Source organism: Trachinotus anak, unplaced genomic scaffold (genome assembly GCF_046630095.1).
Source record: "Trachinotus anak isolate AG129_WGS33_773 ecotype Australia unplaced genomic scaffold, CSIRO_AGI_Tana_v1 ptg000005l, whole genome shotgun sequence".
Taxonomy (NCBI): Eukaryota; Metazoa; Chordata; class Actinopteri; order Carangiformes; family Carangidae; genus Trachinotus; species Trachinotus anak.
In genome coordinates, this window is record NW_027273856.1 from 13,403,232 (window position 1) to 13,427,338 (window position 24,107).

General features: G+C 41.2%; 3 protein-coding genes across 13 annotated transcripts in view; all 3 read right to left on the minus strand.

Moving 5' to 3' along the window:
• Window positions 1-3,297: 3,297 nt before the first annotated feature.
• traf3ip2a (TRAF3 interacting protein 2a) lies at window positions 3,298-13,093 on the minus strand. Of its 3 annotated transcripts, XR_011691045.1 has the most exons (12): window positions 11,939-13,093; window positions 11,739-11,784; window positions 11,380-11,424; window positions 8,779-9,282; window positions 8,019-8,166; window positions 7,716-7,900; window positions 7,517-7,605; window positions 7,371-7,439; window positions 7,180-7,284; window positions 5,923-5,997; window positions 4,180-4,406; window positions 3,298-3,754 (listed from the first exon to the last, which is right to left on the minus strand). XR_011691045.1 is itself a non-coding variant. In XM_071478435.1 (11 exons), the coding sequence occupies exons 1-11, from the start codon at window positions 12,056-12,058 to the stop codon at window positions 4,260-4,262; spliced, it is 1,533 nt and encodes a 510-aa protein (XP_071334536.1). In that variant the 5' UTR covers window positions 12,059-13,093; the 3' UTR covers window positions 3,788-4,259. The 3 variants fall into 3 exon arrangements, 2 of the variants coding, with proteins under 2 accessions (XP_071334536.1, XP_071334537.1); XM_071478435.1 differs by lacking the exon at window positions 3,298-3,754 and having other exon boundaries at window positions 3,788-4,406; XM_071478436.1 differs by lacking the exons at window positions 3,298-3,754; window positions 11,739-11,784 and having other exon boundaries at window positions 3,788-4,406; window positions 11,939-12,037.
• Window positions 13,094-13,119: 26 nt separating this feature from the next.
• On the minus strand, window positions 13,120-21,477 carry LOC139622223 (probable G-protein coupled receptor 139). Its single transcript, XM_071479452.1, has 2 exons — window positions 21,360-21,477; window positions 13,120-14,222 (listed from the first exon to the last, which is right to left on the minus strand). Exons 1-2 carry the CDS (start codon window positions 21,475-21,477, stop codon window positions 13,120-13,122), a joined length of 1,221 nt encoding a protein of 406 aa, XP_071335553.1.
• Window positions 21,478-22,399: 922 nt separating this feature from the next.
• The window catches only part of fynb (FYN proto-oncogene, Src family tyrosine kinase b), a 70,641-nt gene continuing 68,933 nt past the window's right edge, over window positions 22,400-24,107 (minus strand). For all 9 annotated transcript variants that reach the window (XM_071478444.1, XM_071478442.1, XM_071478443.1 and 6 more), the window contains one exon: window positions 22,400-24,042. In XM_071478444.1, coding sequence (XP_071334545.1) covers window positions 23,834-24,042 — 209 coding nt within the window. In that variant the 3' untranslated portion in view covers window positions 22,400-23,833. The remainder of the gene's footprint in view (window positions 24,043-24,107) is intronic.

Here is a 24,107-nt window from a genome sequence, read left to right on the forward strand (position 1 = left end):
GTGTGGCTATTCCTCAATAATAAGGGTGCTAACAGCTCTATAAGCCAACCTCAAGCAATGCTGCCACAAATAATAATTAATAATAATTTCAAAGATACCTTTGGAGGACTCTTATTTTATAACTGAATGCATTTCATCTTAGGCAGTGGAAACAAGACTGTGGAATATTTAGTTAAACTTGACAACTTGTCAACTCATTTGCCACTGCAGCATCAAAACAAGGATCAGAACTAGATCAAAGAGATAGAAAGCTTTGCTGTCCTCATTGGTCATTTCTTAGGGACACCTTTTTTTTATTGGCTGATATATTTCCTGTAATTGAGGAAAGAAAAATGCTTATTCCACAATACATCACACAAGGAAATATCCATAAAGAAATTATTTAGGAAGATTTTAAGATCAACCATATTGTCATACTCAGGACATGTCATGGCAATTTTGGGGTTGTAATGACCTGTGGAGGAGTTGACGTTATATGACACATAAGTTGGTCTTGACTCACTGAATTCAATTATTTTTTTAATCAAAGATTAATCAAAAATGTTACCTAAACATAAACACAATCTGGGCTAGTTAAACAATGTTTTGTCGTTTTACTTTCACAGCATGCAGCTCTATCTAGAAACTTTAGCTTTTTAATCTTTTAGGACTTCAAATGTACAAATATTTTATGTGAATCTACAAGACCACCTACAGTTGCTTGTGTGGTGATATGTCTGACGTCTTATTGCCAACCACACATCTTCAGGGCTGTTCAGTATTCCAGTCAGTTTCCTATAATGGCCTGACAGGCATCAGTGGTGGATGTGCTGAGCTCACTGCTTTCTCCTCTCCACTGAAAGAGCCATAACTGTCTCTGAACATCTGGTTCGGTCCGGTTCATACTGGGGACATTGCAGCCAATGACTCCCCGATGATGAAAAATGTTTCATTAGCATTTTAATCTTGATGGAGACCGAGCCTCTGTCTGCCTGAGTGTGTGCTGACCTTGAGTGAGAGCCCGGCCCTCTTAATGAACCAATCAGCAGGCATCTGCCTGCATTTGGCAGCGGCATGTACTAGGTCTATGAGCACGTATGAGGGACACATTTAACATCACACTAATCCAGACATATTATATATGACAAATGTAATGCAGTGTTGGGTGGGAGCTTTTATCGAAAGTGCCTTACAGTACATGCATACAGTCTTAGTATGACTGGTCCCAGTGGGAGCAGAGCTGCACCACTGTGATGGTGAAAATGCCAGCTTCCACTCATTTCCATCATGAATTTGTTTTTAATAGTGTTCCTCTCAGTGATGATGAATTCAAGAAAAAAAAGGACTCGGGCTTAAAGGAACAGATCATCCAACAAGACTAGATCCAAATCTAGTATATGGTTGAACCACATATGGTCAATGAACAAAAGTGAGGACATAGTGAACTACTGTTGTGGAACCGCTGTAAACAACTGACATCTTCGCATCCTATTTACATTTAGCCTGGTTTCGGCTGGTTTCAGTTCTATATCTGTTTGCTTCTATCCTACTCTCTGTTGCTTGGGTTTTGAGTTTTTTTTTAGTTGGCAACACTGCAGGCTGTGAACGACCCCTAATAGAAACAGTTTGCACCAATTCATTTCGAAAAAAGCATCAGCCAATGGGGAAACTTTAACTCATGTGGCATTTGGCTGACCAATGGTGGAACTATGATCACTCAGTTAGTCAGTCTGTCATGGACATTCGCGATTATAAGACTGGCCTTAGTGTCCATGCAAAAATTCAGTATCAACAGGTCAACCCCACAGAGCAAGAACATGAGTCCGATCCCAGACTATTAGAGGGAAATTCCACCAAATTCTGTTTACAGGTCTTAGGGATAAAATTTAGTAAAAAGAAGTGAGGTTACCAGACCTCTACTAACACAACACACCTGAACCTGTCACTGAACTGGTCGACTTTTATTGTGGGCACTGTAGGTGGCAGGTTTTGAAAAGGAAGAAGGCCCTAACCTTAATCCTAGAATAAAAAAGATGACATCTCTGGTTCTGTTGCATCAGTTTTAATCCTTTAAAAAAATTTGCTTATCATGAGTCCAACAACGTAATAGGAGTGTAATGTTTGGTTCTTCTCTAATGTCAACATCTCCGGAAAAAATGTCTGTCAGATCCCAGCATAAACAAGTTTGACAAAAATTCCTAACTCAAAGTCCACTTACGAGCTTTTTCCTGAGCTTTGGATCAGATCTTGCTGTATTCCTCAGCTGATAGAGTTTGAATAGTTGCCATCAAAATGGCTGGAAAACACTATTTGTAAATGAATGATGTAAAATGTAAAAGTGGAATTGTAAAAACAAAAAAAAAGTTGGATATAATAGCACAGGAGCACCTCTCATTAGACATGAATCAAGGTTATTTTAATTCCTAAAGGCCATTTCAACAGGAGTGATGCATGTTGTCCTGAATATTTGAAGGGGAAAAAAGTCTTCAAAAGAGCCAGCACAGGGAGTGTATTTTACCATCAGCACAGCAGATGGATTAGGGGACCCAGGCCTTTTTGGGGATGGTTGTGTGTGTCTGGTTGCTTTGGACTCACCAGATAAGGCAGAGTGGAGTGGCACACGAGTCCTGGAACAATAACAAACACTGGATTTATTGGTGCTGGCAGGACTGCTGTTTACAGAAATCACCCTTGTGCAGGAGCTGATAAAAACCTGGACATCACCACAGTTCCCTTCACACACACTGATGTGAGCAAATCATTTTCATGTCAGGTTTAGTAAGCAGGCTGAACTACTCTGTGCACACTGACAGCACAAATGATGAAGTTCAGGGCTGTTGAAGGTGTCCCACATAATACTGGCTTATCAGGGAGTTGGTGTGCAACATATGGACAGGATGTTTGTGTTCTCAGGTGCTCTGTTCCCCATCTACAGATCCGTCACCACAGTGTTGCTCTCATGACCTCTGAAAACCCAGTCTTTGTTAACCACAGTCGAGATGAGAGTTGTCTGTCAGATTCCTTCATCACTCAGTTAATACAACAGATTTAGTCCAAAGTCATGGACATATAATATCAATAATGTAAAATAATGTTAAATGGAATTCAGACCTGTTGCCATGAAGAGGGAAACGAGGCTGGGAGTGTTTTCATGATGTGGGACATGCTGCCACCTTTTGGTTAATCATATGCTTTACAAGAAACATGCAGCTGGTGTACTGTGGCAATGGAACAAGTATAGGCTTTAACAGTATTTTTGTTCATTTTTATTATAAGCTCTTATTAATTTGATTAATCTAAAGAAGCTTAAGGAAGTGATTCATTAAATTTGCAATTTAATTTACATATCATCAAACAGAAAGTGAAAAAGTTTTAAAACTAAATTACAAAAATACAAAACATTGACAAAGATTTCAAGTTATCAGAACAGTTTCTTAAATGTTTTCTTAACAGCTGAACGTTTTTATATTAACAGTGAATCAAATGATTGTGTGTACAGAGCTTTCAGTTTCTGCAGCACAAATGCTGATCTGATCAGCCCTGTTTCCAGCTGCAGCAGACAGCCGTCATCACACCAGCAGATGAGTGTCATTTAGCAGCTGGAGATGTTTCCTAAAGGCGTGAATATTGGACTTACATTTGTCATGTGGACGGAAACACAACTGTAAATTAATCCTGATTTTGCTCTTTGTCTGCTGGATGTGTAAATTGTTGCCTAACTTGTTCCTTATATCAACTTTATATGGTAATATTATGGCAGGTTTTGTGTTTACAGGTGACCCCCCCCCCCCACCCCGTGGCCAAAAAATGAATGAATGAATGAAGCTTTAACTTTAAAATGTGTCAAACCCACAAAATACAACTACCACCAATATGAAACAGCTGCCCAATCAGAACAGCTTTTAAAATATACCCATATATAACTCCATTAAAACTGCTAAACACTGTTGTTAAAAGCTATAAACATTGCTGTGGCAAACTCCAGATGCTGCAATGTGCATGATGTGTCATTAAAAGCAATGTTCTGCGTTCTGTCTCATTTCAAATGTTGTTATCAGGCAGGAAGGTTGAACGGTATTCAGAGTGTGCTGTGAGATCAGGAACGGTGTTAAAATGAAAAACAAATTGACAGAACAAACAGAAAATCTGTGCTGCGGTAGAAACAGTCCTCATTGAGGCATATGACAGTCACACATACAGCCTGATGGGGTTTTGACAAAATAAACCTTTTCCTTTAACTCGCTTATTGTCCATGTGTGACTATCACTTTTCAACTTTTCTCAGAGGGGACGAACAGTGAGGGTGAGGTCCGACCCCTGCTGGGGAATGACGTAGCGCTCCTCCCTGAGCAAGCGCAGCAGCAGGTCCTGGGTGTCATGGGGCCAGCGATAGATCCTGGTGCTCTGGAGCCAGTTGGGGACATGTCTCTGTGACACAGACATAACACAGTACAGTCACTGTGATGTAATATGAGCTTCAGCTGCAGTAAACACTTGCTCTAGTTACAGACCACTTACCTCAAACCTTTTTTATTTTTCTCCTCATCATTTCTCAGTTCATCTTTTATGTCAACTCCAACATTAATCTTTTAGGATGCAGTGATTTTGCTCCATAATCTAAAATTGAGACTTTAAAGTTGCATTTCGCGATTTACTTAAAACACCAAATATGCCACCCAGAGCCTTGAATTTCTTTGTTGATGTTTTGGTCTTGGCACCATTCACAATACTGTCTCAGAACATTAAGATCAGATCTTTGTGGCTTTGAGGTCACTCTTCGGTTCAATTATAAAATCAAGGAGGGTTGTTTGCAAGGGCCAAACCTAGTTAATGACACTCCAAACAGGAATGCTGCTTTACAGGAAAAACTGTGAAAATAAAAGAGTGTGTGAGGCAGACTTTATTCTTTATTTAGAAAGACTGTGGGTCAATCTCATTTCAGCCACTCACTCTTAGTCTTTTTATTAAAGGCCATGTGAGTGTTGATGTGGTGATGGTGTTACATTATTTACAGCCTGCAAAACCCTTTTAAAACAGCAGTATGCCAATACAAAAATGTAGAAAATGAATGAATAAAACTAGACTAACAGCTACATAAAAACAAATTTGCATGTATGTATGTATGCTTTTGGATGGACTTGGCCCCCCACCTGTAAATGAATCCATTTAACGGAGGGCAGACTGTGGTATTGGCACAAGGAGACCACCAGAGGGGGCTGTGAGGTGCCTCATATATGCACCACGTTTACTATCTGGCATGTTTACACTGTGTATTTTATACTGATGTTCATTGACATACATTGTCCCTATGAATAAACAAATAACTAACATGTACTTGTGACTGTTGGATTTTGCACAGAATGGGTTTGATGGTGTTATGATCAGTGAAAGCTGTGAAAGTGAAAGTGTTTGGGAACTTCTGATTTCCTTCATCTCTCATTGTAAAAAGCTGAAAAATGATATTGCAGTTTTACCGGCTGATAGATTCTTCTGCTCAATATTTTCCAACTTATCCTGAGCAGCTTATCATTTTAACAAATATTAGCATTCCACGTCAGAATTCAAAACAGAATTCAGCCATTATTCATTTTATTATAAACACCCTTTCCTATTGTGGCCTCGGTTACTGTGTTGGTTGGTGATGAGTGGTTTTAAATAAAAGGTAGCACTGCAGAGAATCTTGAAGGCTCAATTCACCCAAATCATAAAATGAATAAAGACTGTGAAATGTGGTTGAGAGCTCTGACAGATAGTAAGTGAAATTTTAAGTTCAGATTTTTTTGATACATATATTGCCTGGGTCAGCAGGGACAAGAGGGGGTAGTGGGTGGGGGGTGCCCTGACAGCACCAACAGAGGTGCAACAAGCAGAAATGCCCTGCAGGTAGCATAGCTTGGGTGAAGAGACTCTTTGGTGTGTTTTGCTGTTTATTGCTTGTACCTACCTTAGTTGCATTAGGAAACAGCACAGGTACCAGTCTGAAGTTCAGACAGCCTTGTTGGATGAACTCATTTTGGATCTGTGCCAACAGGAAGAGAAGACAATCAGTTCTCACAGCACTCAATAGCCTTACCTTAAGTGCTTCACTTAATAACACAGGCTACAAAAATCAATTCACTGCTTCCTCTATCTTTTTGTGGTTAAAATTGTTAGCATTTGTCTTTGTCTATTTTTACAGTGAGCTGAATTGGAGCCACTGATGTGCTGTAGCCTGCATTGGCTTTTCAATTTACAGAACTTACTGAAACATTCTCTGTAGTCTGGGAAAGGTAATGAATACTGGACAGACACAGGTGTAAAAATAAAGTTCATTTTCTCTTTGGCAAGCCTGTTGTTTTATGTAAAAATGAAAAAGGTTTTCACTTATTGTTATCAAGAAAGACTGGACTGCACTATGCAGCACAGAGTTGTGACAGCTGTCCACACACAGGCCAGCCGGGTTGTCTGAGCACTTGTGACACACTGTCACTGTGGGAGTGTGAGTTTGAGGACACTGGGTGGAGCTAGGAAATGAAATGTCCTGTTTTCAACTCTCAGGGGCCATTTCCTCATTCTCCTCTCCTTACTAGCATGTATGAGGAGGGAATTTAATGAAATAATCTTACCACGTTAGAGTGATGTTGCAAGCAAACGCTTCTGCACTATGGGACCTTTAAGACAGCTGGCAGCAGTTGAGGCAAAGGTAGATGTCCATGTGTTTGTGATTATAAAGCAGGTCTAGGTTCTATATTAATACTGTGAAAGTATCAAAGCCTCAGTCCACAGAGAAATGCACACAGCCTGTATTCAGAAACTGAGCCTTAAAACCAGCAATCAGGACTTCTGGAACTTTGTGATGTCACAACAAAGCAGTCACTACCCTCAGCTATCCTCCCAGCATGGCCCACCTGGACCCAACATCCAATCTTGCAGGATTTGGTTTCTCTGAGTGTTTACCTGAAATCTGTTATATTTTTATTGGATCACCCAGAAAACAGTCAGCCAATCAGAGGAGAGACTCAGAGCCTTTCTTCTGATTGGTTCACCAACATGTTTTTACCAGGAGCGCTCGAGAGAAGCCTGAGAGATGAGATGTAAAACTAAACTGAGATGGTTTTTGGTTCTTAAAAACACAAATATATCTTCTGATGGAGATCAACACTTAATAATTAAATAAAACACTGGATGAGTTAAAATATGCGATCTTTAATGGTTACCTTACCTGATTGTGGATGTATTTAGTATGCAGCCCATGGTCGTCATCTCCAGCACCCTCCACGTCCTCCTTGTACTTGGGGCTGATGGCAACAATGATGAGCACTGATTTCTGTAAAATGTTATCACACTGTCAGCTTTTGAAGACTACAGTACAAATGGATTTGTTGTCTGCTCAAGACCAATAGTCAGACTTACATCATTCAAATAGCTGTCCATCCATCTGGTGATGCCCATTCTTCGGATTGGATTATCAAAAATGTCAATCTGTTAAGAGACAGGCAGAGTGTGAGCGTTTGTACTGAGAGTCACTAAGACACAAAGGTGACGGAGAAATGCCTTACTGCTGGTTTGAATCCTTGATCGGTCAAAAACTTGGTGAAAAGAATAATTTCTTTGGCTGTGTCCACTGAATATGTGATGAAAACATTCCCTGTCAATGAAACATCCGTGAAACATCATCAGCTGTGCCTATTACATCCTTTTAGTTTAGGATAAATCATTACATGCACATGCTTATGCAGGGACATGGGCGGGACTTACTACATTCCTCAGGTAAGCTTATGGTCTTCCTGATCTCCCTTGTGGCAGGTCCTGAGCGTGGCTGGTGGGAGTAACCCACACTGACCTCATGTATCACATCTCGAGGAGGCACCATGCACTGATGCACAGACTCTTGGGCAGCGTTTTGAGAATTGTCAAGTTGCAGCCTGTATTGGATGCGATCCCTGTGAGAAGAAATGATCAGAAACAAACATGGTTCATGACATCTGTGAAAACTATTGTTCAGTTGGTGCTGAAAATATTAGATCACAATGACAAACAGGACAGGGATCGTTCTCCTACCAGGACTGTTGGTGGTGTTGGGGCTCCTGGTGTGGATCTGCTGAGTAATGATGCTTATGATAATCATAATTATGATTGTGACGGCGCTGATTTGTTGGAGGGCAGCATGCACAATATCTGAGACATCTCCCCTGCTTTGGATTGGGGCCTGCACAGAGACACGGGGGAGTAGACCTGAAGTCCTAGTCTGGACAGTTTCCAGTTCAGCAGTAATGAGGTCATGCAGACTCAACAGAAACACAATGAGCTGCAGCCAAATGACAAAACGTAATCTATCACAGACGCCATGATGACCAGGTCTGTACAGAATCATGTTATCATGTAATGACCTTAACGGCACACTGCAGACTAATGATGCCTGTGAATTGATGCAGCCTGCAGCCAATATTTTACACTATTATCAATATCTTTAAAACAACATCTCATATCATCATAACCAACTTCTAATGACACTAGCAATTACATAATTGTCATCCGACACTAACAGTGTCCAGTGATACATAAACAAATAAAATTATTTTTGGGCAAACAGCTTATCAAGACAGTGATATCCACTTATTCACCATCAAGGAAAACATGAGGTGTTAATGAGGAATTAATATACAAGAAGACTAAGAGCCTACAGCAATGCCAGCAGCCCTGTGGTGCTGTGTGACCCTGATAAATACATAAATTCTATATTCATAACATCACATACACACATCTCCCAATCCTGACAACAGCAGCAGGCTCATGTTTCTATTGATAATTACACACTTACACTGAGGAGGCATATGGGCTGCAGGGTATTGTGATGGGCCAAAGGAGGTGCAGTTAGTGTCAGAAACAAGTGGGAGAGGGGCTTCCAAGCATTCTGCCTCCTCCACAGAGCGGTCCTGGGGCCAGCTTGAAGGGCCTGCAAAGCCTCTACTGTGGTTGACCATGCGGTCCGCTTCATACAGTGGTGCCTCTCTGAGGCCATGAGGCCAAACACGGGCAGGGTGGGGGGGGTTCATCTCTCCTGAGTATATTTGGGGTACACAGCGAGGATCTGGAGCAGCATGATTGGCAGTTCTGGATTCATGCTGGTACTGGATCTCAGGGAGTCTCCTCTGTCTGACAATGTTTGCTCCACTAGGTGGCTCACCACCATGTTCCTGTGGCCTTTTGCTGCTCTCTGTATGTCCACTACACTGTGTGCAAGAGGGGGGCCAGACCAAGTCCAGACTGGAGGTTGTCATGCTCTCATCCATTTCAACAGGAAAGCTCTGATGAGGGCAAGGTCCTGGCAATAAGAGCCAACAGAAAGACAAGTTTGCACTTCACTCAGAAAGATGTTTTATTTTATTTTTTTTGTCTCAGGTTTATTTAGCAGGCACAATGCACATTACAAAATAAAAGTAAATGCACCAGAATTAGCCTAATGGCTGTAATTCATCTGCTTTCCCTGGACAAATGTTAGGAAGTCAGCCTGAATAAAGAAAATAAAGCACTTAAAAACAAACAAACAAACAAAAACAGAAAAAACAAAACATAAAACATAAAACATTCAATTTAGGAGCAGAGGAGGTTGTCATACTGTTAAAAGTTATAAGAACGTATATGCAACATAGGGAACAGGAATCTGAAATTCTTGCTGGTATCAAGCACAAGCAAGTAAAAGAAACAACAGCAAGGTATAAATTTAGTGTTTTCATGTAATGTTTACAGAGCTCATGACTGATCAACTGTTTCTTCAAGTTAAATTTGAATGAAGTGCGTGTGTCCAGATCTCTGATGTCTGTTGGGATTAACTGAAAATCCTGATTGACTAAAAACAGCTTTTCTCTTACATGCAGTTGATCTCTTGTTTATAATTTGTCTCAGTCTGCTTGGAGCCAATCCACGCAGGATCTCATACATAACACAGTCTGCATATTTAACAATGTTTTCTCAGTTTAATATGTTGTATTTTGTTCATTTTTGCTGATTGTGATCACATAGAATCCATACACATAATTGCAGCCTCTGCTGACATGCAACTACAGATATATATTATGTCAAATTTACAGGATTAAACTCAATTACAATCAATTACAAACTTTTCCAATCTGAGCTTTAACATAAAGATTACGACCAATCAGCAACCCAAGTAATTTGGTCTCAGAAACAACCTGTAGATTTTCTCCTGCCACACATACATGTGGCTTTACACAACAGCTTTTGGCCTTGATAAAAAACATACATACTGTTTTATATATTTTCAGCTGAAGACAATTTAGCTTTTATTATGTTGTAATATGTTGCATTGTTAATATGTCCTGTTCTTTCATTAGTTTTATGATGTCTATATTTATCCAAGGGATGGTGTTCTTCTTCTTCCTACGCCTTTGCTTGCATGTGAATTCTTGGATAGAACTCAATTAGGAAACAGTTTTTTTCAACAATATTTTGCTGAAACTGTCTTGCCTATAGACTCCCGTCCTTATTACTTACACTTCTGGCTATCAGAGTAAAACTGTGGTCTGATGGACGAGTCCACATACTGAATGATCTATTATTTTCTCTGGGCTATTACTGAATATTAGCTCAGTTTGAGTTTTAGTAGAATTTGTCATTCTTCACCACCTCAGTGAGGTCAGAAACATTGGTTACCTGACTGAGGGTTTTGAGGGTCTTGATAATCTCTCCTCCCAGTTAACATTAAAGTCTTCCACGAGACTTATTAAAGACAATTCCCTCAGTGTCATTCCATAAGTATGTTTTTAATTTTTCATAAAAATTCATGTTAACTGTTCAATCATGTTAAATGCAATAGATTCCAGTTCATTACATGACCACTCAATTTCAAGACAGTGAATACTCTTTTTCACAAAGTTTTAGCCTCCACCACCCCTGAACCCCTGCAGCTCACTCTCCTGCAAAGATTATAACCTGAAACATCTGATGCTGATGATGGTGCACTTTCATGAAGGGAGGTCTCAGATAAACACAGGAAATCTAGGTTAGAATCCAATTGACGATAGTGGATTTGGTCAACTGAAACTTCTTTTGTTCAGATACTCTAATAAGATTCCCTTGGACTTAAATTGAGGGTCCCAGATGATTCTGGACTGATTGACAGTCTGAGATGTTGCATATAGTTTTTGGAGACCACAGGATTTACAACTTTCCTGCTGTGGTCCCTTTCTGCCTGTACGGATCATTTAATTCATTCTTTTTATCTATAAGACACGTTTGTACTGACAGATGGCTTGTCACTTCTGTATTCTGAGAAAATCTGAGAAGAGGATGCAGTTGATTTAACATTTCCTGAAACAGATATCAGATGACATGTGGTTGTGCCATGATAGAGCACACAGATTTGTGAGTGCTGTGAGTCTGATGGGGTTTTGTCTCCTACCTTTGAAAGAGTCCATTTTCTCACAGAGGAAAAGTGTCTGTTTCCCTTGATAAAGTGAAAATGAAAACAAGTGTTAAAGGAATAAAGTATTTAATAGAGCTCGACAACTTAAAGAAGCACACACAGTACAGTACCTTACATAAACACTCCTTGCACAAAAACAACTGTAGAACCAAAAGATTCAAAGTGCACTTTTAAAGCCAGTACCAACAGGTAAGCAATCACCACTGATGAAAATGCAGTTTTTACAAAGTAAAAGCAGATAGAAATGTATCAGAATGAACATAATACAATAACATTTATTGGTATAGGAGCAGTCTTTACATGTTCTTCCTCACTGACTGAAACTCTACACTCACCTTTATAGAAGGGTTGGGTGTAACATATCAACCCGATCACTGCAAACTAGTGCAAAGGTCAAAGTCACTGATCCACAGGTATGTCAGGTATGTTTTCTTAAAAACTGTCTCCAAAGTTTTCAGTACTTCTTCCTCTCACATACAAACATACAATTCACATACAGTGAATAAAATACACCTCATTGTAGTCCCACACCTACCTTCTCTTCGAGCTCCTTATCCCTCAGCCACAGCGCAAACCTGTTCTGAGGCAAACAGGAAGCAGTCCCACTGCCTGTTCCTTTCTGTTTTATGCAAAGCTTGGAAATCATGTGACCCATTTATGCAAATCTTCAGCAAGGCAGGCATTCTGTAGCTAGTCAGGTTTAACTACTCTTTGATTTGAAACTTGTCAGGTTTCATTGAAAAAACAACATAAAGCAATAAATGACAATAATATAACAGGTAAAACAATTGTCTTGACATGTAGATGAATATAATTCGCAGCAGTATTCAACAAATCAACAAATGACTGTACAGTTGAACTTCTTCAGTTTTGGATGAGCAGTAAAACATTGTCAAGGCTAGTTGTCAGTTGCTATTGTGACATACACATGACCTAGATGACTCAAAAACTATTGAACAATTACATAACACAGACTAACTTCCCATGGCTTTTATGAACAGTTGTTACAATGGTGTACACAAATCTATGTGTTTATTTCATATATTTATGTCACCTGTGCTATATGATCAACAGACACAGTGGTGCTTTGAGCTAACACAGCATGTTGTCTATTTGTAGTGTTATCACCATTTTAGTTGAGTTTACCAGCATGCTAACAACTAATTACATTTTTTTTACCTTATGAAGATGATGAAAGATGAAAAGTTAAGAACATGCCAAAGATATTGCAATTCACTCTGTGTGGGACATGGATTTCCAAACCACATTTAATAGCAATCCAATAATTGTCATTGTCATTTTTCTCAAAATCACAAATGTTAACCTCATGGTGGCTGAAAAACTAAAGGGATCATCAAAATCATTCCAATACATTGTCTGGGAACCATGAATATCTCTATAAATTTTGTACCAACCCATCTCACGGTGAAAATCTTGACCTGCTGGTGACATTAGATGAAAGGTCAGAGGTTCACCAAAGTCCTTAGGCTTCTTTCTCTGGAGATCATAAATGTCTGGCCAACATTTCATGGCAATCCATCAAATAGTTGTTGAGTTATTTTAGCCTGAACCAAAGTGGTCACAATGATAGCACAGCTAAAAACAAATAGTAGGCATTTAAGAGTTTTCATCAGTGAACAGAGCCCAGAAAAAAATAGTAAGTGAGCCTTTAGTTAAGATTATTTTGTAAGACTACTACTGCTACTACTACGACTACTATCGAGATTGAACTTTGAGGCTTAAAGGATTATTATTTATATAAAGTCTGATCTTGGTCTGTTCTTCCAGTTCCTCTCCACTCTGTCTGTTTGGCTCTCTCTGTCTGAGGTTGGTTAGCACCACAGACACAGGGTCACTGGATGGTGAGGCCTTATGATCCACAACCGAGAAGACTTTCATGGTTGTGTGGGTGAGAACAGAGCCCAGCTCACGTGCCTTTGCGCTACATGTCACCACCTGGACCAGTTCCCGCCGGAAACGTTGGCTGACCATGCAGTAGAGCAGGAAGTTGGTGGTGGAGTTCAGGTTCTGAAGCATGTTGGCTAAGTCTCCAGCGACATTGATTGGGATGCTATAGTCATTCCTGTTGAAGTTCTCGTTGTTGTACTTGGTTCTCAGGATGCAGTATGTGACAAAGCGGGGGAGGCTGAGAACGACAAAGGCCACGGAAACGGTGCCCAGCAACAGGATGGTCCTCCTCAGCATGCCCCTGGTGCTCCTCCCATGCATGACCCGACGCTCCTCCTCTGTGAAGAGGTTGCTGGCACGGCACAGATGATATCCGATGAGGTAGTTAAAGATGATGACCAACACAATGGGGATTCCCCCTGACAGGAAGGTGGTTATCCACACTATAATAGTAACGTAGGCCTCATTGCGGTAGCGACACCTTGGCAGCGTCACATTCTCCCCATCCACAGTAAAGTTAACATTTGTGACGATATTGATCCAGCCCAGTGGCACAGAGACAAGATGTGACACCAGGACAATAGCCATACAGGTCAGTTTAGTGAACCAGGCCTGGGATAAGTTCTGCTTGGCTGCTGTGCTGCGGAGAACAAGGTAACGCTCGATGGTGAACACCACCACGATCCAGGAGGAGCTATAGAGCGAGCCATACTGCAGGAATCCCAAGATGCCACACCAGGGGTAAGAGTGCCAGAAGGGCTGCAGCAGCCAGAAGGTGAGGGTCAGGTCAAGGAGGATCACCCACACCAGGTAGAAGGTGTCCACAATGGCCAGACAGCTCAGGTAAATGATGGCCGTGTCAGACATCCCACACTTACGGAAGCAGATCATATAGAATGTGAAGAGGTTGGCTGGAAGGACAAGACGGGAACAAAGAGGCTTACATGAATACAGGACATTTTATCTGATTGGTAAGATATGAAGTTGTTCCTAATTACTTTATTATTGATTAAAGCTACATTAATGGCCACTTGAAGGCAGCAGAGGGAGCAAAAAAAATGCATCTGACACAGTCTTGCCCGATGACGTTGTTGTGTTAGATGTGTTAGCAAATAGTTGCTACCTCTACACCCATGAGACACAAGCAAATCTAGCATTCATTTACAGTTGTTGTAGCCACCTGACAGTCTAATTACAGTCTGGTCTTTCCAATCGTCAGCTCTCCTTTTAGCTTGTGTCTGGTCCAAAGTGAAATATTTGGCCCAGTTACTAAATCCTCCTCTACACTCACCAGCTACCTTTATCTCTCTGCCCAATAGCTTTCCTTTTTCTTTTTCACTGGAAACAGCTGCTTGCCTCTATTAGAAATAAGCTTAAGGGACAGAGTAGTTTAAGGGAACGGTATTGATGGGCAAGAATGTCAACATTAGCACACACAGATATGTACTTCATTATTAATAAAAACAACAATGGTTGGTGTTAATGCTTAATAAATCAGTAATAATATGTAACAGTATCAGTTTGTGGATAAACAGACATTTTGGGGTTTGTCCGGACGTTTAGCCCAGCTTAGCTCAAACACTGGAGGCAGGAGGAAGCTCTGTCAAATGTGAACAGCTCCAAAGCTTTTCTCACTGTAACCAGGTACAACACCCACAAATCACGCAGATTTTGTCAGGGTGGTTGTGAGGACAGGACTTCTGTCAATGCACCCAGCATCTGTTGGTCAGGAATTAGCCTGGCTCAAATGCAAGCTGCTCCTAAAACCAGTGTCACATTTCCATATTTATATGTCTACATGCTAAAAACACAGCATACAATACGTAAAAGCTTTGGGGTGTTCTGAAAGTGTGCTTCTTCACTTTTCACAATGCTAAGCTAATGGTTTTACTCTCTAGTGTTTGAGCTGAGCTAGTCTAAGCACATCCCTATCTCTGCTCAAGGCAGATGCCATTGTTTTGATCTGAATGTGGGTTTGGAGGCAAATGTATCTGCCAAATTCCTTTACTGTCCTTGTAATACTGTAACTGCTGACCTGCTCTTATGTTAATAAGTCATTAATAAATAGTTATTGGCCTGAATGCTCTGAGGCAGTGGGCCATAAAAGTACATGGTAATTTGCCTCTCTGGTATCTGAGAGGGAAAAATAAAACTAGGAGTGAGACATCAACATCAGTGAAGTTATCAATACCTTGTAATCGTATATCTTGTTGTGTTTTGGTTCTGATGATACCTGACAAAACCTATTCAAATATGAAAAGCCAAAGACCAAGCAAAATGACGAGCCACAAACCTGGAATACCCATAATGCAAAGAAATGGGTAATAGATCTTCTGAACAGTGACGAAGATGGTGACGCTGGCTCCCTCCATGACTCATTTACCACCAGGCAGTTGCTCACATGCTAATACCTGCAATAAAGCAGTTAGAGAGCCAGGTGAAGAGCTGTTATAATACAGAGGGGAGAGGAGAATGATCAAGGAGGGTGGTGAGGGTCTACAATGCACGTTCAAACTTTTCACTGCATGATTTGACTTGATTTTTTGAATTAAACTGAAGGTTTTAAGCCTGCTGCACTTACAAATAATAATAATACAAGACTACAATGTCAAGTGTGAATTCACAGACAAAAAGAGAGAATTATATAAAGCCATTACATGCTAGAAATATAAGTGAATTAAGCTTTCATTCACTTTACTTCTCTCTTTAGTCTGTTTGGTTGCACAACTAATGTGTTGTCACTCCCAGAAATACTTTTTTGTTCAGCATGTTTGAACTTGTACACAGTGATCAGACAGCTCCTTATATCTAACAGTAATGAAAATAAGTGTATTCAGAGTTAAACGGAGCCACTCAGCTGATGACTCACAATAAACCCTGGATGAGAGCTGATCTCTCTGCTTTAGGTGGGTCTCACCTGAGAGTCTCAGAGGAGAGGAAAGCAGCCTAGAAGATAGCTGTCCAGTGTTAGACAATAACAGTACATAAAGACCCACTGTTATCCTGCTCTTTAACAGGTCCCTATAGCACTTTGTCTAATGGTGGTTTTTTTGAGACTGACTTTAAATGGACATAAATAACCTTTTCAGAAATGAAGGAAAGCTAAAATATTTCCTTCATCCTTTTTATATTTCAGAGTGCATTAACAATAATTTGGGCTGGGTTGATATATGGGTTGATTTTCTTCATGTGGGTGAAAATATCAGTCCTCAGTGTCAAAACAGATAAAATCAGACATACCTGGTGTGTATAGAACCTCCTTGGTGGCTTCCTTGTAGCTATAAAGGTACAAAAGTGGCTTTGTCCACAGCTGGAAATGTTTCCACCAGGACAAGACGAGGGATGTGTGAGACAGCTTGTGCTGCTGCCCCTATAAAGCTTGAGGAGGAGGGAGTCACACCACCTGAGATATAGATGATATGAAGAGTCAGTTGTTCCTAAAGGAGATACTCGGTGTCTGATGAAAAATGAAACTAAATGATGAATGAACACAAGCCTCTTCAATTGTAGGACTTTTGCCTTATTATATTTTTATTGTCTTTAGAAATTGATTTTTGTAGGGAAGTGTTTTTGCAAAAGATCGTTTAGGAGCTCCTAACAAGCCAACCATCACCTTATTGATCCGAGAATCAATTCTTTCCCAGGGACACAGGTTTGTGTTTTTTTTTCCACTGGATAGCTGCAACCAAAAACAACATGATGAGAAAAAAAAAGATTACTTGGAAATGGAAAGATTTATGCTACCAAAGGAAAATCCTGCTGGCAGTACTTGGACTGAATTTCTGCTCATATGAGGAAACAATGCTACACAATACTGCAGAGGCAAAACTGAGTCTGAATGACTGGTAACAGGTTCAAACCCTGTATAAGAACAAAGTGCGCAACTGCCCCCCAAAGAGCCCCAGACCCAGGTTCACTGAGGGTCAGCGGGTTGTGGCAACTTTCATCCATCTTTTTATTGGAATTTATGAAAACAATACAATACAAACAATGTATTAGCAGCTCTGCCTGTCCATGCCTTTGTTAAAACAGTTGTCACACAGTGCAGTTGCATAACAACAGATGATACACACAGTTCTGCAATTCTAATATTATTAACTGTTGTAGAGAGTTGTTGATTCAACAGTGTGGTCATTGTGGAGGATGTAGTATGTGGAGCTGTTGCGCTGTATTACATTACATGTGTTCTCCTTATGTAGCCTTCCTTCTATAAATGAGACAAAATCATAGAAACTCCAGGACGCCCGTGTCCACAGACTTTATTATGCTACATAAATCAAACAGCTGCTGCTTCTTATTAAATCAACAGCAGAATGAAGCAGCAGAAAAGGCTGCCATGCATAAACAACATCAACTCTTACTTACAAATGTATTTTCACAAATGTTCCCTTTGCTCTGGCAGCTGTGGTCAGCTGCACAACACTATGTTGCTAGGCAATCCCAGGTTTCTGTTCAGCACTGTAGCCAGGCTGACAGACAGCCACAGCTCTGTTGACCCATCTATACCTTTAGCCCTCAGTTGTAATGACTTCATGAGCTTCTTTACAGATAAAATTGTCTCTGTTAGAGAAAAAATTCACCATCTCCTCCCCACAGCTGGTTCAGATGTATTGTCCAGTTCAGCAGCCTCAGAGTCCACTGTAACTGGCTTATATTTTGACTGTTTCTCTCCTGTACATCTCCCTGAGCTCACTTCAACAGTTTATTTATCTAAACCATCATCCTGTCTTCTTGACCCCGTTCCAACAAGGCTGTTCAAAGAGGTTTTTCCTTTACTTGACACCTCTATATTAAGTCTGATTAACTTATCTTTATCAACTGGTTATGTACCGCAGGCTTTTAAAGTTGCAGTAATTAAACCTCTACTTAAAAAGCCTACTCTTGATCCTGACGTTTTAGCCAATTATAGACCTATATCCAACCTCCCCTTTATCTCCAAAATCCTTGAGAGGGTCGTTGCAAGCCAGTTATGTGATTATTTGCACAGGAATGGTTTGTTTGAAGACTTTCAGTCAGGTTTTAGAGTCCATCATAGCACAGAAACAGCTCTGGTTAAGGTTACCAATGATCTCCTCATAGCCTCAGACAATGGACTTGTCTCTATACTTGTCCTACTAGATGTTAGTGCTGCATTTGACACCATCGATCATAAGATTTTATTACAGAGACTAGAACATATGTTCGGCATCAAAGGAACCGCACTAAGCTGGTTTAAGTCATATCTGTCAGATAGACTCCAGTTTGTTCATGTTAATAATGACTCCTCTATCATCACAGAAGTCAGTCATGGAGTTCTACAAGGTTCTGTGCTAGGACCAATGCTCTTCAGTCTATATATGCTTCCTCTGGGAAACATTATTAGGAGGCACCAGATGAATTTCCATTGTTACGCAGATGACACCCAGCTGTACTTATCCATGAAGCCAGGTGAGACTAACCAGGTAGCCAAGCTTCAGGTGTGTCTTAAGGACATAAAAATCTGGATGACCAGTAATTTCTTACTCTTAAATTCAGACAAAACTGAAGTTATTGTAATTGGCCCAAAACACCTCAGAGATACACTATGTGATAATATACTGACTCTGGATGACATCACCTTGGCCTCCAGTGCTACAGTCAGAAACCTTGGTGTCATTTTTGACCAGGACTTGTCCTTTACTTCACATATAAAGCAAGTCTCTAGGACAGCCTTCTTCCACCTGCGCAATATTGCAAAAATCAGACCCATTCTGTGTCTAAAGGATGCTGAAAAGCTAGTTCATGCATTTGTTACCTCAAGACTGGACTACTGTAACTCTTTATTGTCAGGATGTCCCAAAAATTCAGTAAAAAGCCTCCAATTGATCCAGAATGCGGCAGCACGAGTACTGACAGGAACGAGGAAACGAGATCACATCTCTCCTGTGTTAGCTTCTCTGCATGGGCTCCCTGTAAAATCCAGGATAGAATTTAAAATCCTCCTCCTCACCTACAAAGCCATTCATGGTCAGGCACCATCGTACCTTGGAGAGCTTATAGTTCCCTATTTTCCCAATAGGACACTTCGCTCTCTAAATGCAGGTCTACTTGTGGTTCCCAGAGTTTGTAAGAGCAGAATGGGGGGGGCAGAGCCTTCAGCTATCAGGCTCCTCTCCTGTGGAACCAGCTCCCAGTGTGGGTTCGGGAGGCAGACCCCCTCTCTACCTTTAAGATCAGGCTTAAAACTGTCCTGTTTAGTAAAGCTTATAGTTAGGGCTGGCTCGGGTATGTCCTGACCCATCCCTTAGTTATGCTGCTATAGAGCTAGACTGCTGGGGGATTCCCATGATTCACTGGGCGCTCTCTCCCTATTTCTGTCTCTCTCCCTCTCTCTCTCTCGATGACTTCATGCCATTAACTTTGTTGTTTTTTTTTTTTTCTCTCCCGTAGTTTTGTGCTTCTCCTCTCTCTCCCTCTCTCTGTCCTCATTCTGCAGGTCTCTCTGCCTCGGGAGCAGCAGGATCCAGATCCACCACTACTCATCTTTACTATTACTATTACCTGTCTTTATTATTAATAACGCCATTACCGACACAGCTGTTCCTGGTCTCTCTCTCTCTCTCTTCTCTCCCCTCTCCTCCCCCTCCCCCTCTTTCTATCTTCCCCTAAACCCAACCGGTCGAGGCAGACGGCCGCCCCCCCTGAGCCCGGTTCTGTTGGAGGTTTCTTCCTGTTAAAAGGGAGTTTTTCCTCCCCCCTGTCACCAAGCGCTTGCTCGTTGTGGGAACTGTTGGGTTTTTTCTCTGTAACAAAGTAAGGTCTTGACCTTACCCTGTAAAGTGCCTTGAGATAATGTATATTATGATTTGGCGCTATACAAATAAAATTGAATTGAATTGAATTGAATAGGCAACGCAGTAGTTGTTGATGCTGATCAAATCAGCTGCTGGTTCGACTCTTTTCCTTTGTTGTGTTCTAACAGTTCATCATAACTTCATCATGTGACTTTTGTTTTTACTCTGGAATGATTTGAACTTTAGATGTAGACAAGTAAAATACACGAGTTAAAAAATACTCAAGTACGAGTAAAGTTCCTGATTTTAAAACCTACTCTTTGTTACAGTAATGAGAGTTAATATATTGGTTACTTCCACCCCTGATGTCACACAGTATATGAATGATGGCACAGTTACACTGTGCTGTGCTTAAGTTCTTGTTCTCTTCCAGATGTGAGGTTCAGGATCTGTTGTGTCAAAATTGTCTGTGTGGGAAGCCTGTGAGGGATAGTGTTAGAAGTGACACTGTATTAGGGAATAAATGAATTCACACTTTGTTATGACCCTGATGTTCAGCACTGAGTCAACCTGGTCCCTGCTCTGTTTCTTTGCAGAAGCAACTCACACCTCCAGACTGTTTACAGTGGCTTCAGGACACATTCAGACCCCTTCACTTCTTAGCCACCTTTATTATGTAGTAGATGTAATTGTAAATTGATAAAACTGCCTTTTTCACCCATAAACCTGCACCCAATAACCCAGAATGAGTGTGAAGATGTTGTAGAACCCCTTTGGTATCAATTACAGCTTCAAGTCTTCTTGGTGAAGCCTCTGCAAGCTGTGCACACCTGGATTTGGACAGTTCATCCCAGTTTTCTGACAGCTCAGTCAGACTGGGACATGTCTGTGAACTGGTCTTCAGGTCTTTCCACGGATGTTCAGGGGTTTAAGGCAGAGACTTGTGTTGAAGCCACTCCAGCACTGTCTTGGCTCTTTGCCTTGGCATCATGTCACACTCAGAGGTGAGGAGGTTTTCTCAAGGACCTCTCTGTCCTTTTGACTGTATTCATCCTTCCTTCAGTCCTGACCAGTCACCCTGCCCCATAGGATGACGCTGCCAGCACCATGCCTCACCGTTGGGGTGGTCTTAGTCAGGCGCTGAGCAGTGACTGCTGTCTGCCAGACATAGTGTTTGGAGTTTTGACCAGAGGGTCTTGTTCTCCCTGCTCTCAGAGTCTTTAAATGTTGTTTATCAAACTCCAGCAGGCTGTCATGTGACTTTCACTCACAGTGGCTTCCATCCAGCCACTCTACCGTAAAGACCCGACGGATGAAGAGCTGCTGAGATGGTCGTCCTTCCAGCAGGTTCTCCAGAGGACATCTGAAGTTCTGTTAGAGTAGCTGTTGGGTTCTTGGTCACCTCCCTGACCATGGCCTTTCCTGCCAGTTACTTAGCTTGGGCGGATGAACAACTCCAGGAAGAGTCCTGCTGGTTCCAAACTTCTTCTATTCCACAATTATTAAGGCCACTGTGCTTCTTGGTGTTAACTCAAAGCTTCAGAAATGGTTTTGCACCATTGCTCTAATCTGTGCCTGCGCCAGTTTGATCTCGGAGGTCTACAGAGTTCCCTGGATTTCATTGGTTGCTTTTTGTCCTGACTGGCATTGAGAATTGCAGACAGGGTGCAGTTGACCACAGATGCCACAGCAAAGCATGAATATGAGATCTCAGTTTTTGATTATTAATAAATTAGTTACATTTTCTGAAGACATGTTTTCACTTTGTCATTATGAAGTGCACAAAGTGATTGTGTGTGAATCCTTTCTGAAGCTGCTGTAACATTTAACGCTGCAGGACACCAGAGGGTGTGTGAGGGGACAGGAGGAGCAGAGGTGGAATCAGACTGATCAGGGGGTATTTCATTGAAGTTTCAGGGTCCCGGTATTCTGCATCCTGGTTCTCACCTGTGGCGTTGTAGCAATTTAACCTTGTGTTTGCACGAACAGATGTTATTAATCGTTACTATACCGTTACTGAATTTGTGGCACTATGTCTATTTATTTTCCTTTTTTATTTTATAATTTTTTATGGATTCTGCTTCTTCATTTAACTTTCTTTATACTTTGAAACAACTTTTCTTTTCTTATTCATATCTTGCAAGAGGTAAATTTGTTATGATTATTTCATTAATGATTCATTTTCTCTAATTTCTTTTATTTGGTCTGTAAATTGTATGAACGAAAAATGCATGGCAAATGTTAAGTCACTGTCAATCAACACACAAACACACACACACGTGCACATACACACACACACACACAAACACTCGCATGTGGAGAAGAAGTGTCTTGGAAAGAGTGTAAAATGTTTATTGTTATTTTCTGAATCTCAAACGCCAAATCACTGAATTAACAAAACAAGTTATGTTAAAATTGGAAATAAAAGATGTAAAGGAAGGAAGGAAGCGACACTTAAAAACCATTTAGCTGTAAAACTGAAAAATGAGGAGTTTTCATTGGCCATGAAACCATCTGCATTGAGACCAGATCAGAAGCAAGTCCAGCTCATCCTCACTTCAGTGGTTTTAAAATCTTCAGTTCTGATTCTGAACTGCAGCATGAACTGGCCCTGAAGCTGCTCTGAACTTACAGTACACCTGACTGAAAAGGTTAAACACAAACTTAATCTGTGAAAATCAAAGACTCAAATACTGATAGAATATAACATTGTCACTAAAACATAAAAGAAGAGCTAAGTCAGGAGGTGAGGTGGTCCAGGTTCAGCTGCAGGTCGCCACCCTGCAGGCTCAAGTGGAGGATGTGCAGGAGAGGAGGAAAAACCGCCACAGACTTCCTTGATGACGAGGAGAGGCCTCGGAATAACAGCTCAAATAAAGGCAGACGTACTCTTGTTCAACCAAGTCCACCTGTCTTTCTCTCAGCTCAACAAAAACAACAACACTTGTGGTACAAAGACAGAAATATTCCACCCAGATTTTCTCAAAAATGATAAGCGAGGAGGGATATGTTCAAAATCCTTGCACGCTTGGCTGTAATTTACAAAAGTGTGGCGTATATGGTTTGGAAAAGAACCTTGTTCCGTACAGTGTCGGCTAACAACTAGCGCTCTGAGGAAGCTGTGGAGGGCTGCAGGAGGAGACTGCGTCATGCTTGTCCAGAGAAGCCTCTGCATCACTACGAACTGAAGAGTCAGGAATAAAGCAATAACCGGGGCAAGATTTTTTTTTTTACATTAAGGGGGAAAAATATTTTTAAAAATCGAGGCTTCCAATTCCATTTCTAGAAAATAATACAGGAACTACAATATAATACAGATTAACTGTGCCTGCTCTGGTGCTCGTCTTCCTTTGCCTTTATTATTTTTGTCATTATTATTATTTTGTGCAGGTGGAAATAAAATCTTAAATGGAAGCAAACAAGTAAACTAAAACAAGCCTTTCTTATTTACACTGAATACAGGTATTTCATTGCATTATAACAACCCCAGCTGCTGCTGTCCATCCTCCATCTCTCAGCTTCCCTAATTATCACATTTGCAGAGTTCAGACACTAGGGGGCGTGTCAGAGACTGAGGGCTGTGTTTCTGGGGGTTGGTGTTGGAACTGAAATGCTCTCGTTGAGCTGAGGAAGCTGTACAGATCCCTAAAATAAAGGCCTATCTGAGAAGGCTCCAGAGTTTTTAACAGCACTGATTCGGCTAACGTGGTCCCAGCCCAGAGCCGCCCCCCCCACCCCATCCCTGGAGAGAAAGGGGGTTTGGAAGGGGTTTAGAGGTTGTCCCCGGGCTGGTACTGAGGCTCAGTGGCTGTGAAGTAGTCCTCCAAGAAGGCCTGCAGGTACTCGAAGGTGGGCCGCTCCTCGGCGTCCTTCTTCCAGCACTGCAGCATCAGCTCGTGCAGCGAGATGGGGCAGTCCTGGGGGCAGGGCATCCTGTAGCCCCGCTCCACCTGCTCCAGCACCTCGCGGTTGTTCATTCCTAAAAAAACAAATCAAACGCACACAGAGTGAGCAGGTTGAGGGAGACGAAGCACTTTGCTGAAG